This window comes from Oncorhynchus clarkii, chromosome 15 (genome assembly GCF_045791955.1).
Source record: "Oncorhynchus clarkii lewisi isolate Uvic-CL-2024 chromosome 15, UVic_Ocla_1.0, whole genome shotgun sequence".
Lineage (NCBI taxonomy): Eukaryota > Metazoa > Chordata > Actinopteri > Salmoniformes > Salmonidae > Oncorhynchus > Oncorhynchus clarkii.
In genome coordinates, this window is record NC_092161.1 from 15842028 (window position 1) to 15854736 (window position 12709).

The 12709-nt window shown below is 44.2% G+C and overlaps 1 protein-coding gene across 2 annotated transcripts in view; it reads right to left on the reverse strand.

Annotated features, from left to right (window-relative positions):
- Positions 1–2623: 2623 nt before the first annotated feature.
- Positions 2624–12709, reverse strand: part of LOC139366955 (activated CDC42 kinase 1-like) — a 28764-nt gene continuing 18678 nt past the window's right edge. For both annotated transcript variants that reach the window (XM_071104752.1, XM_071104750.1), the window contains exons 10-19: positions 12340–12486; positions 11971–12065; positions 11650–11844; positions 11326–11417; positions 11152–11196; positions 10773–11002; positions 10492–10692; positions 8102–8806; positions 5063–5158; positions 2624–3414 (exon numbers count right to left, since the gene is read on the reverse strand). In XM_071104752.1, the coding sequence (XP_070960853.1) occupies positions 3289–3414; positions 5063–5158; positions 8102–8806; positions 10492–10692; positions 10773–11002; positions 11152–11196; positions 11326–11417; positions 11650–11844; positions 11971–12065; positions 12340–12486 (1932 nt within the window). In that variant the 3' untranslated portion in view covers positions 2624–3288. The remainder of the gene's footprint in view (positions 3415–5062; positions 5159–8101; positions 8807–10491; positions 10693–10772; positions 11003–11151; positions 11197–11325; positions 11418–11649; positions 11845–11970; positions 12066–12339; positions 12487–12709) is intronic.

Below are 12709 nucleotides of genomic sequence, written 5' to 3' on the forward strand. Positions count from 1 at the left end.
ATACTAAGAATGATATGTTCAGCAGTATATATACTAAGAATGATATGTACAGCAGTATATATACTAAGAATTATATGTTCAGCAGTATATATACTAAGAATGATATGTACAGCAGTATATATACTAAGAATGATATGTACAGCAGTATATATACTAAGAATGATATGTTCAGCAGTATATATACTAAGAATGATATGTTCAGTAGTATATATACTAAGAATGATATGTTCAGCAGTATATATACTAAGAATGATATGTTCAGCAGTATATATACTAAGAATGATATGTTCAGCAGTATATATACTAAGAATGATATGTTCAGCAGTATATATACTAAGAATGATATGTACAGCAGTATATATATACTAAGAATGATATGTACAGCAGTATATATACTAAGAATGATATGTGCAGCAGTATATATACTAAGAATGATATGTTCAGCAGTATATATACTAAGAATGATATGTTCAGCAGTATATATACTAAGAATGATATGTTCAGCAGTGTATATACTAAGAATGATATGTACAGCAGTATATATATACTAAGAATGATATGTACAGCAGTATATATATACTAAGAATGATATGTACAGCAGTATATATATACTAAGAATGATATGTTCAGCAGTGTATATACTAAGAATGATATGTACAGCAGTATATATATACTAAGAATGATATGTTCAGCAGTGTATATACTAAGAATGAGATGTACAGCAGTATATATATACTAAGAATGATATGTACAGCAGTATATATATACTAAGAATGAGATGTACAGCAGTATATATACTAAGAATGATACGTACAGCAGTATATATACTAAGAATGATACGTACAGCAGTATATATACTATGAATGATATGTACAGCAGTATATATACTAAGAATGATACTTAGAGCAGTGTATATACTAAGAATGATACTTACAGCAGTAGATATACTAAGAACGATTACTACTTCACCATTTCTATCTTACCTGCTACTCATCGCTCATTTTGTGTGTGTGGGTGGTGTGTGTGTGGTGTCTGTATGCGGGTGGTGTATGTGATGGTTTCAAGAACTGTAGAGGTAAACCCAGCCCCATTATGCCTTCCTCCCTCTCTCCCCCTTCTTCCCTCCTCCACTCCTCACTTCTAGTCCTCCTCTTCCTCCCTCTTCCCTCCTCCACTCCTCACTTCTAGTCCTCCTCTTCCTCCCTCTCCCCCTTCTTCCCTCCTCCACTCCTCACTTCTAGTCCTCCTCTTCCTCCCTCTCCTCCTTCTTCCCTCCTCCACTCCTCACTTCTAGTCCTCCTCTTCCTCCCTCTTCCACTCCTCACTTCTAGTCCTCCTCTTCCTCCCTCTCCCCCTTCTTCCCTCCTCCCTGACATCTCCTCTTCCTCTCTTCTGTCACAGCTTCCCTTCCCCCCCTCTTCTCTAACCTCTCTCCTTCCCTTCCTCAGGGAAGACATTTTTCCCCTCCACTTGATCCCATCGATTTCTGTCCAGTTCAAGGATGTCACTTTCTCCTTTTTCTCTTTCCTTCTTTCTCTCTCTTACCCTTTTCTTTGTTCTCTCTATCTCTCTCATCATCCCCCTTTCTCTATTATCTTGTTGATTGTTTGTTATTCTGTGTGTTGTCCTGTAGGAAACAAGCAGGAAACCAGAATATAATACAGAGTTGATCCAAAAATCAGTTTATTACAAAATATCAGACATGTTGTATTACAGATCTTCTGTCCTCCAGTCAATATTACTACCATCAGTTTATAGCACTACCAGCTAGAGCCAGCACACACACACACACACACACACACACACACACACACACACACACACACACACACACACACACACACACACACACACACACACACACACACACACACACACACACACACACACACACACCTTGCAGTATCTGTACCTCCCTGTGGATAGGTCTGTAATATGGTGTATGATTGCGTGTAATTATAATCACTATTCACACACACACTCTTTCACATGCACACACTCACACACACTCTTTCACATGCACACACTCACACACACGAGCATGCGTGTGCGTGCACCCACACCCACACACACACACACACACACACACACACACAGCATCTTCATGATTATCATTATTCTTATCATCTTCTGTCTGTCACACACCATTAAACACTATACTGTTTACAGGACTTATCAACACATATATACTTGTATTCCATGTAATATTAACATCACAATAGTACATTATCTACAACACAACATCATCATGCTTTCCAATGACACGTTATATCCGTGCAGGACACTACATGTGGACTCAGTGTTGAAGTCATGAAAAGTGCTACAGGTACAGCAGAATGTGGTTTATATCCCTGATCCCAGCAGATCACCACCAGTACAATCAACAGCATTTACAGCAGGTATTTACACACACACACACACACACACACACACACACACACACACACACACGCACACGCACACGCACACACACACACTAACTCTGAGCGCTGAAGTCATTTCAGCAACATAAATAATCCCTAGACATCCAAACAATAAATATTCAGACTTCATATTTGACCCTGTGAGCGACTGTATAATACTAACAATGATATTAATCAAATATATATATATATATATATATATATATATATATAACTAAATAATATAACTATATAATAACGTAACTACTGAGCATGCAGTTGTGTGCTTGTCCAGTGTTTCCCTTCGTAGGACTCAGCCATCTATTAAGTATATTTCTATGGCCCGCCCAGTTCTCTAGTACACAGGTGGGCTGGTCTGTAGGTTTAGATCGGTGGTTAATGGTCTGTAATTATAGGAAAACGTCTGTAGTTTCCTGTCTGTAGGTTTAGGTCTGTAATTATAGGGAAATGACTGTAGTTTCCGGTCTGTAGGTTTAGGTCTGTGGTTAAAGGTCTGTAATTATTGGGAGATGTCTGTAGTTTCCGGTCTGTATGTTTGGGTCTGTGGTTAAAAGTCTGTAATTATAGGAAAATGTCTGTCGTTTCTTGTCTGTAGGTTTAGGTCTGTAGGGTTAAATGTCTGTAATTACAGGGACATGTCTGTAGTTTCCAGGTTGTAGGTTCGAGGTCTGTAATTATAAGGAAATGCCTGTAGTTTCCTGTCTGTAGGTTTAGGTCTGTAGGGTAAATGTCTGTAATTACAGGGAAATGTCTGTAGTTTCCGGTATGTAGGTTTAAATGTATGTATTTACAGGGAAATGTATGCAGTTTCTGGTCTGTAGGTTTAGATCTGTGGGGTTATAGGTCAGTAGTCCTGGAGTCTGTCTCAGCCTACTTTCCCATAAGAGTCCAGAAGCAGGATGCTTGCCTGTTCTAGGTTCCACTGGCAACGCTCTAGAACCTCCTGGCACTCTGATCTAGAACGCAAACCCAGGCGAAACAACTGTTCAACCTATAACAGAGAGAGAGAGAGAGATGTTAGAGAGAGAGAGATGTTAGAGAGAAAGATGTTAGAGAGAAAGATGTTAGAGAGAGAGATGTTAGAGAGAAAGATGTTAGAGAGAGAGATATGTTAGAGAGAAAGATGTTAGAGAGAGAGATATGTTAGAGAGAAAGATGTTAGAGAAAGAGATGTTACAGAGAGAAAGATGTTAGAGAGAGAGATCTTAGAGAGAGATCTTAGAGAGAGATCTTAGAGAGAGATCTTAGAGAGAGAGAGAGATCTTAGAGAGAGAGATCTAAGAGAGAGAGAGAGAGATCTAAGAGAGAGAGAGATCTTAGAGAGAGAGATGTTAGAGAGAGATCTAAGAGAGAGAGAGATCTTAGAGAGAGATCTAAGACAGAGATCTTAGAGAGAGATCTTAGAGAGAGAGAGAGATCTTAGAGAGAGAGAGAGATCTTAGAGAGAGAGAGATCTAAGAGAGAGAGAGAGAGAGAGAGATCTAAGAGAGAGATCTAAGAGAGATCTTAGAGAGAGATCTTAGAGAGAGAGAGAGATGTTAGAGAGATCTAAGAGAGAGAGAGAGAGATCTTAGAGAGAGATCTAAGAGAGAGAGATGTTAGAGAGAGAGAGATCTTAGAGAGAGATCTTAGAGAGAGATCTTAGAGAGAGAGAGAGAGAGAGAGATCTAAGAGAGAGAGAGAGAGATGTTAGAGAGAGATCTAAGAGAGAGAGAGAGATCTTAGAAAGAGATCTAAGAGAGAGAGAGATCTTAGAGAGAGATCTAAGACAGAGATCTTAGAGAGAGATCTTAGAGAGAGAGAGAGATGTTAGCGAGAGATCTAAGAGAGAGAGAGAGATCTTAGAGAGAGATCTAAGAGAGAGAGAGAGATCTTAGAGAGAGAGAGATCTTAGAGAGAGAGAGATCTTAGAGAGAGAGAGAGAGAGATCTAAGAGAGAGAGAGATCTAAGAGAGAGATCTAAGAGAGATCTTAGAGAGAGAGAGAGATGTTAGAGAGATCTAAGAGAGAGAGAGATGTTAGAGAGAGAGAGAGATCTAAGAGAGAGAGATGTTAGAGAGAGATCTAAGAGAGAGAGAGATGTTAGAGAGAGAGAGATCTAAGAGAGAGAGAGATGTTAGAGAGAGAGAGATCTAAGAGAGAGAGAGATGTTAGAGAGAGATCTAAGAGAGAGAGAGATCTAAGAGAGAGAGATCTTAGAGCGAGAGAGAGAGATGTTAGAGAGAGATCTAAGAGAGAGATCTTAGAGAGAGAGAGATCTTAGAGAGAGATCTAAGAGAGAGAGAGAGAGATGTTAGAGATAGATCTTAGAGAGAGATGTTAGAGAGAGATCTTAGAGAGAGATCTTAGAGAGAGAGAGAGAGAGATGTTAGAGAGAGATCTAAGAGAGAGAGAGATCTTAGAGAGAGATCTAAGAGAGAGATCTTAGAGAGAGAGAGAGAGAGATCTTAGAGAGAGATCTTAGAGAGAGATATAAGAGAGAGAGAGATCTTAGAGAGAGAGACAGATCTTAGAGAGAGATCTAAGAGAGAGAGAGATGTTAGAGCAAGAGAGAGAGATGTTAGAGAGAGATCTAAGAGAGAGATCTTAGAGCGAGAGAGAGAGAGTGTGTGTGTGTGTGTGTGTCTGTATGTGTGTACCTTTAGTTGGCATATTGCCTGAGGGATGTTCCAGCTGTGAGTCTCCAGAGCCACTTCACACTCCTCTGCTGTCACACCATGCACTGCCCCCTGCACCTACACACACACACACACACACACACACACACACACACACACACACACACACACACACACACACACACACACACACACACACACACACACACACACACACACACACACACACACACACACACACACACACACACACACAGTTGTAGGATCTCATTAGGTTCCGAAGTCTTGCGACTTCAAAAAGCATTTAAATGTATTTCTGACAGGATAAACAGCTGGGAGCTGTAGTTATAAACACAAAGAGCACTTGAATGCAGCCACATTCTACACTGCTTGTTCTGAACATCTCTAACCTGAATGAGGCTGTTCTCCCGTTGCCTGCTGGGAGCTGTAGTTATAAACACAAAGAGCACTTGAATGCAGCCACATTCTACACTGCTTGTTCTGAACATCTCTAACCTGAATGAGGCTGTTCTCCCGTTGCCTGCTGGGAGCTGTAGTTATAAACACAAAGAGCACTTGAATGCAGCCACATTCTACACTGCTTGTTCTGAACATCTCTAACCTGAATGAGGCTGTTCTCCCGTTGCCTGCTGGGAGCTGTAGTTATAAACACAAAGAGCACTTGAATGCAGCCACATTCTACACTGCTTGTTCTGAACATCTCTAACCTGAATGAGGCTGTTCTCCCGTTGCCTGCTGGGAGCTGTAGTTATAAACACAAAGAGCACTTGAATGCAGCCACATTCTACACTGCTTGTTCTGAACATCTCTAACCTGAATGAGGCTGTTCTCCCGTTGCCTGCTGGGAGCTGTAGTTATAAACACAAAGAGCACTTGAATGCAGCCACATTCTACACTGCTTGTTCTGAACATCTCTAACCTGAATGAGGCTGTTCTCCCGTTGCCTGCTGGGAGCTGTAGTTATAAACACAAAGAGCACTTGAATGCAGCCACATTCTACACTGCTTGTTCTGAACATCTCTAACCTGAATGAGGCTGTTCTCCCGTTGCCTGCTGGGAGCTGTAGTTATAAACACAAAGAGCACTTGAATGCAGCCACATTCTACACTGCTTGTTCTGAACATCTCTAACCTGAATGAGGCTGTTCTCCCGTTGCCTGCTGGGAGCTGTAGTTATAAACACAAAGAGCACTTGAATGCAGCCACATTCTACACTGCTTGTTCTGAACATCTCTAACCTGAATGAGGCTGTTCTCCCGTTGCCTGCTGGGAGCTGTAGTTATAAACACAAAGAGCACTTGAATGCAGCCACATTCTACACTGCTTGTTCTGAACATCTCTAACCTGAATGAGGCTGTTCTCCCGTTGCCTGCTGGGAGCTGTAGTTATAAACACAAAGAGCACTTGAATGCAGCCACATTCTACACTGCTTGTTCTGAACATCTCTAACCTGAATGAGGCTGTTCTCCCGTTGCCTGCTGGGAGCTGTAGTTATAAACACAAAGAGCACTTGAATGCAGCCACATTCTACACTGCTTGTTCTGAACATCTCTAACCTGAATGAGGCTGTTCTCCCGTTGCCTGCTGGGAGCTGTAGTTATAAACACAAAGAGCACTTGAATGCAGCCACATTCTACACTGCTTGTTCTGAACATCTCTAACCTGAATGAGGCTGTTCTCCCGTTGCCTGCTGGGAGCTGTAGTTATAAACACAAAGAGCACTTGAATGCAGCCACATTCTACACTGCTTGTTCTGAACATCTCTAACCTGAATGAGGCTGTTCTCCCGTTGCCTGCTGGGAGCTGTAGTTATAAACACAAAGAGCACTTGAATGCAGCCACATTCTACACTGCTTGTTCTGAACATCTCTAACCTGAATGAGGCTGTTCTCCCGTTGCCTGCTGGGAGCTGTAGTTATAAACACAAAGAGCACTTGAATGCAGCCACATTCTACACTGCTTGTTCTGAACATCTCTAACCTGAATGAGGCTGTTCTCCCGTTGCCTGCTGGGAGCTGTAGTTATAAACACAAAGAGCACTTGAATGCAGCCACATTCTACACTGCTTGTTCTGAACATCTCTAACCTGAATGAGGCTGTTCTCCCGTTGCCTGCTGGGAGCTGTAGTTATAAACACAAAGAGCACTTGAATGCAGCCACATTCTACACTGCTTGTTCTGAACATCTCTAACCTGAATGAGGCTGTTCTCCCGTTGCCTGCTGGGAGCTGTAGTTATAAACACAAAGAGCACTTGAATGCAGCCACATTCTACACTGCTTGTTCTGAACATCTCTAACCTGAATGAGGCTGTTCTCCCGTTGCCTGCTGGGAGCTGTAGTTATAAACACAAAGAGCACTTGAATGCAGCCACATTCTACACTGCTTGTTCTGAACATCTCTAACCTGAATGAGGCTGTTCTCCCGTTGCCTGCTGGGAGCTGTAGTTATAAACACAAAGAGCACTTGAATGCAGCCACATTCTACACTGCTTGTTCTGAACATCTCTAACCTGAATGAGGCTGTTCTCCCGTTGCCTGCTGGGAGCTGTAGTTATAAACACAAAGAGCACTTGAATGCAGCCACATTCTACACTGCTTGTTCTGAACATCTCTAACCTGAATGAGGCTGTTCTCCCGTTGCCTGCTGGGAGCTGTAGTTATAAACACAAAGAGCACTTGAATGCAGCCACATTCTACACTGCTTGTTCTGAACATCTCTAACCTGAATGAGGCTGTTCTCCCGTTGCCTGCTGGGAGCTGTAGTTATAAACACAAAGAGCACTTGAATGCAGCCACATTCTACACTGCTTGTTCTGAACATCTCTAACCTGAATGAGGCTGTTCTCCCGTTGCCTGCTGGGAGCTGTAGTTATAAACACAAAGAGCACTTGAATGCAGCCACATTCTACACTGCTTGTTCTGAACATCTCTAACCTGAATGAGGCTGTTCTCCCGTTGCCTGCTGGGAGCTGTAGTTATAAACACAAAGAGCACTTGAATGCAGCCACATTCTACACTGCTTGTTCTGAACATCTCTAACCTGAATGAGGCTGTTCTCCCGTTGCCTGCTGGGAGCTGTAGTTAAAGGTTGAGTCCTGTGGTTGTTGTTGTTGAAAGAGGTGTTAGGCCTTGCCCCACCCCCACCTGGTTGCTGTTTCATCATGGGTCGGACAGTGGCCATTTTGGCAGCTCCATATCTCTCCAGGTAGGCGGGGCGTTCAGAACTCTGAGAGCTGTCAATAAGGGGATCCAATGAAGCGCTGGGAGGAGGGGCAGCAGTGAGCCTGGAGGAATAGATGGAGGAGGGAGGAGAGGAAGAGGGGGAGGAGACTAGAGAGCCGAGAGGACCAACAACACCATACAGCCCTGTCCTCTGACGAGGGGAGACGGAGAGGGGAGGGGGTGGGAGACAAAGGGGGGAGGAGGAGAGAGGGGAGACAGAGAGGGGAGGAACTAAAGGAAGGGGGGAGGCGGAGCGTGAGGAGGGTTGAGAGAAGGCGTGGTCTCTGGGAGGGATCTGAGGGGGCGTGTCATCCCTCTCACCTAGGGAAATGCATTTGGAGGAGCGGAGGGGTGGGATGGGGGAGCGTGGAGGTAGCATGGGTCTGTCCTCATAGGAAGAAGAGGAGGAGGGGGGAGGAAGGTAGATCTGTCTGTGAGGGGCCGGGGGGGCCAGGGAGAGGGGGAGGGGGGAGGAGGGGAGGGAACGGCCGGCTGTCATGGGAACACGCAGTTTCACCATCACCTGCAGGTCAGCAGGAAGAGAAAAAAATCTACAGTTGAAGTCGGAAGTTTACATACACTTATGTTGAACTCTTTAAAACTCGTTTTTCAACCACTCCACAAATGTCTTGTTAACAAACTATAGTTTAGGCAAGTCGGTTAGGACATCTACTTTGAGCATGACACAAGTCATTTTTCCAACAATTGTTTACAGACAGTTTATTTCACATATATTTCACAGTATCACAATTCCAGTGGGTCAGAACTTTACATACACTAAGTTGACTGTGCCTTTAAACAGCTTGGAAAATTCCAGAAAAGGATGTCATGGCTTTAGAAGCTTCTGATAGGCTAATTGACATAATTTGAGTCAATTAGAGGTGTACCTGTGGATGTATTTCAAGGCCTACCTTCAAACTCAGTGCCTCTTTGCTTGACATCATGGGAAAATCAAAAGAAATCAACCAAGACCTCAGAAAAAAAATTATAGACCTCCACAAGTCTGGTTCATCCTTGGGAGCAATTTCTAAATGCCTGAAGGTACCAAGTTCATCTGTACAAACAATAGTACACATTATAAACACCATGGGACCATGCAGCCGTCATACCGCTCAGGAAGGAGACTTGTTCTGTCTCCAAGAGATGGATGTACTTTGGTGTGAAAAGTGCAAATCAATCCCAGAATAACAGCAAAGGACCTTGTGAAGATGCTGGAGGAAACAGATACACAAGTATCCATATCCACAGTAAAACGAGTCCTATATCGACACAACCTGAAAGACCGCTCAGCAAGGAGGAAGCCACTGCTCAAAAACCGCCATAAAAAAGCCAGACTACAGTTTGCAACTGCACATGGGGACAAAGATCGTACTTTTTGGAGAAATGTCCTCTGGTCTGATGAAACAAAAATAGAACTGTTTGGCCATAATGACCATCGTTATGTTTGGAGGAAAAAGGGGGAGTCTTGCAAGCCGCAAGCAGCATCATGTTGTGGGGGTGTTGTGGGGGTGCATTGCTGCAGGAGGGACTGGTGCACTTCACAAAATAGATGGCATCATGAGGTAGGAAAATTATGTGGATATATTGAAGCAACATCTCAAGACATCAGTCAGCAAGTTAAAGCTTTGTCGCAAATGGGTCTTCCAAATGGACAATGACCCCAAGCATAAGTTGTGGCAAAATGACTTAAGGACAAAAAAGTCAAGGTATAGGAGTGGCCATCACAAAGCCCTGACCTCAATCCTATAGAAGATTTGTGGACAGAACTGAAAAAGCGTGAACAAGGAGGCCTACAAACCTGACTCAGTTACACCAGCTCTGTCAGGAGGAATGGGACAAAATTCACCCAACTTATTGTGGGAAGCTTGTGGAAGGCTACCCGAAACGCTTGACCCAAGTTAAACAATTTAAAGGCAATGCTACCAAATACTAATTGAGTGTATGTAAACTTCTGACCCACTGGGAATGTGATGAAAGAAATAAAAGCTTAAATAAATAATTCTCTACTATAATTCTGACTTTTCACATTCTTAAAATAAAGTGGTGAGCCTAACTGACCAGACAGGGAACTTTTACTAGGATTAAATGTCAAGAATTGTGAAAAACTGAGTTTAAATGTATTTGTCTAAGGTGTATGTAAACTTCCGACTTCAACTGTACGTTAAAACTCCAAACTCAAATTAGAAACCTGTGGTGTGTGTGCCGTACCTCTCTCTGCAGCTCCTGGAACAGATCAGCTGACTGTGTTAAGCCCCTCCCCTCTGCATCGGCGCTGGGCGGAGCTAAAATCCCCTCAGCCAATCCAGTGATAGATCGAACCTCCATGTCTGCCAATTGGCCCTCAGCTTCTGTGGCAACCTCGTCATAGGCAGGAAGAGGGAGGGGCCAGTCTAGGATGGAAGGAAGGTCCTGGAGAGAGAAAGAGAAGAGAAGACTGTTATTTTGCCCACGCAGTGTGTGTGTGTGTGTGTGTGTGTGTGTGTACGTACCTTGAGTGTGTCCTGGTCAGGTAGGCATGTCTCAGTGAGAGGGGAGGACGTGGCTGAGCTAAAGCTGTCATCGGTGAAGTCGATGAGCGAGACCTCGCTTTTGGCCGAACTTACACCTGGCCCCTCCCACGGGCGGAGTTTAAGGCCCATAGCCACACCCAGTTTTTTCAGCCCCAACGAAGCACCTTCATATTCATCATCATCATCTAACACAGAGTCATAGAACGGCTCTACACACACACACACACACACACACACACACACACACACACACACACACACACACACACACACACACACAACGTCATCATTATCATCAGAGAGTCATAGTCAGCTCAACATAGACAGCTAAATAAACACTCGTGGGAGACAGACTTACTCTGGATCAAGACAGCAGGCTGGGGAGGACGAGGAGGAGGCTGCTCTGATGGACAGAAAGAGAAAGACAGAGAGAGTTTACGAATGAATAAACAAATAATGAGGTAAGAAGACACTGTAAGGAGGGAATAAATGTATGTGTGTGTGTGTGTGTGTGTGTGTGTAGCCTACTCACTCCTGGTGCGGTTGGGTAGTTTGGTGGGCCGGGCAGTGGAAGGATCCATTCCCATAACATCAGGGGGGTCCATGGGGTTTCCCAAGTACAAGCTGAGGGGGGTAGAGGCCAGGGATGTAGTGCAGCGTAAACACAGTACTTCAAATTGTCTTTATAAAACTTACATGACATGCAGTTTGCTCTTTGGGTTCTTTTCCAATTGGTTCCATTGGGCCTGACATCTAAAGAACAAGAGCACAACTGGCAGGGCTCTGCTGCACTCTAGTGGTCAGGCACTGTACTTGCAGGTAACAGCCAGGAATGTGTGTGTGTGTGTGTGTGCACCTGTCTATGCGGTCAGCGTGCCCCCAGCTCCTGTGTGGGTCAGTGTCTCCGTGTCCAGTGTGAATGAAGGAGTGTGTGAGGGGTCTGCTGATGTCTTGGGCCGACAGGCCGCTGACCGACGTGACCACGTGGCGAGGAAACTGTCCCACGCGCAACGTCCTTCTGTTCTGACCTCTCCACCAATAGAGCTCTGCTCTGGAGACACAGAGACACTGATATGATTCCCTCTTCCACATTACAGAGAAGCATGTCTGTTCTACATAGCTATCTGACTGTCAGAAACATCATTCTTCCCTCTCCCACCCACACACACCCACTGACCTGCCCTCAATGATGGTGATGATGTCATTAATGGTGATCTGGAGTTTGTCCGGTTCCTCAAAGTCCTGCAGCGCTTTCATGTCTGTAGGCATGGTCTACACACACACACACACACACACACACACACACACACACACACACACACACACACACACACACACACACACACACACACACACACACACACACACACACACACACACACACACACACACACACACACACACACACACACACACACACACACACACACACACACGCACAATCCTTATTACCACTAGGTAATAAGCTTCGGTCTTGCAATCACTCACGTAGCTACAGTGCCCTCTGCTGGACACTTGGTGAACCATGAATTGAATGTGTGTCTACCTCCAATAGAAAGTCTCTGAGGGCGGTGAATGTTGGTCTGTCATCAGGCTGAGGGCTCCAGGTCTGCAGCATCATGTTGTAAACATCCTGGGGACAGTCATCTGGCTTCACCAGCCTCTCCCCCTCCACATCCACCTTATGGAGAATCTGCACACAGACACACACACAGAAACACACACAAACTTTTCAAGTACTACCGTCAAACACATATTGCGTGTGAGTGTGTGTCTGTGTGAGTGTGTGTCTGTGTGAGTGTGTCTGTGTGAGGGTGTGTATGTGTGAGGGTGTGTTTGTGTGAGGGTGTGTTTGTGTGAGGGTGTGTCTGTGTGAGGGTGTGTCTGTGTGAGTGTGTGTCTGTGTGAGTGTGTGT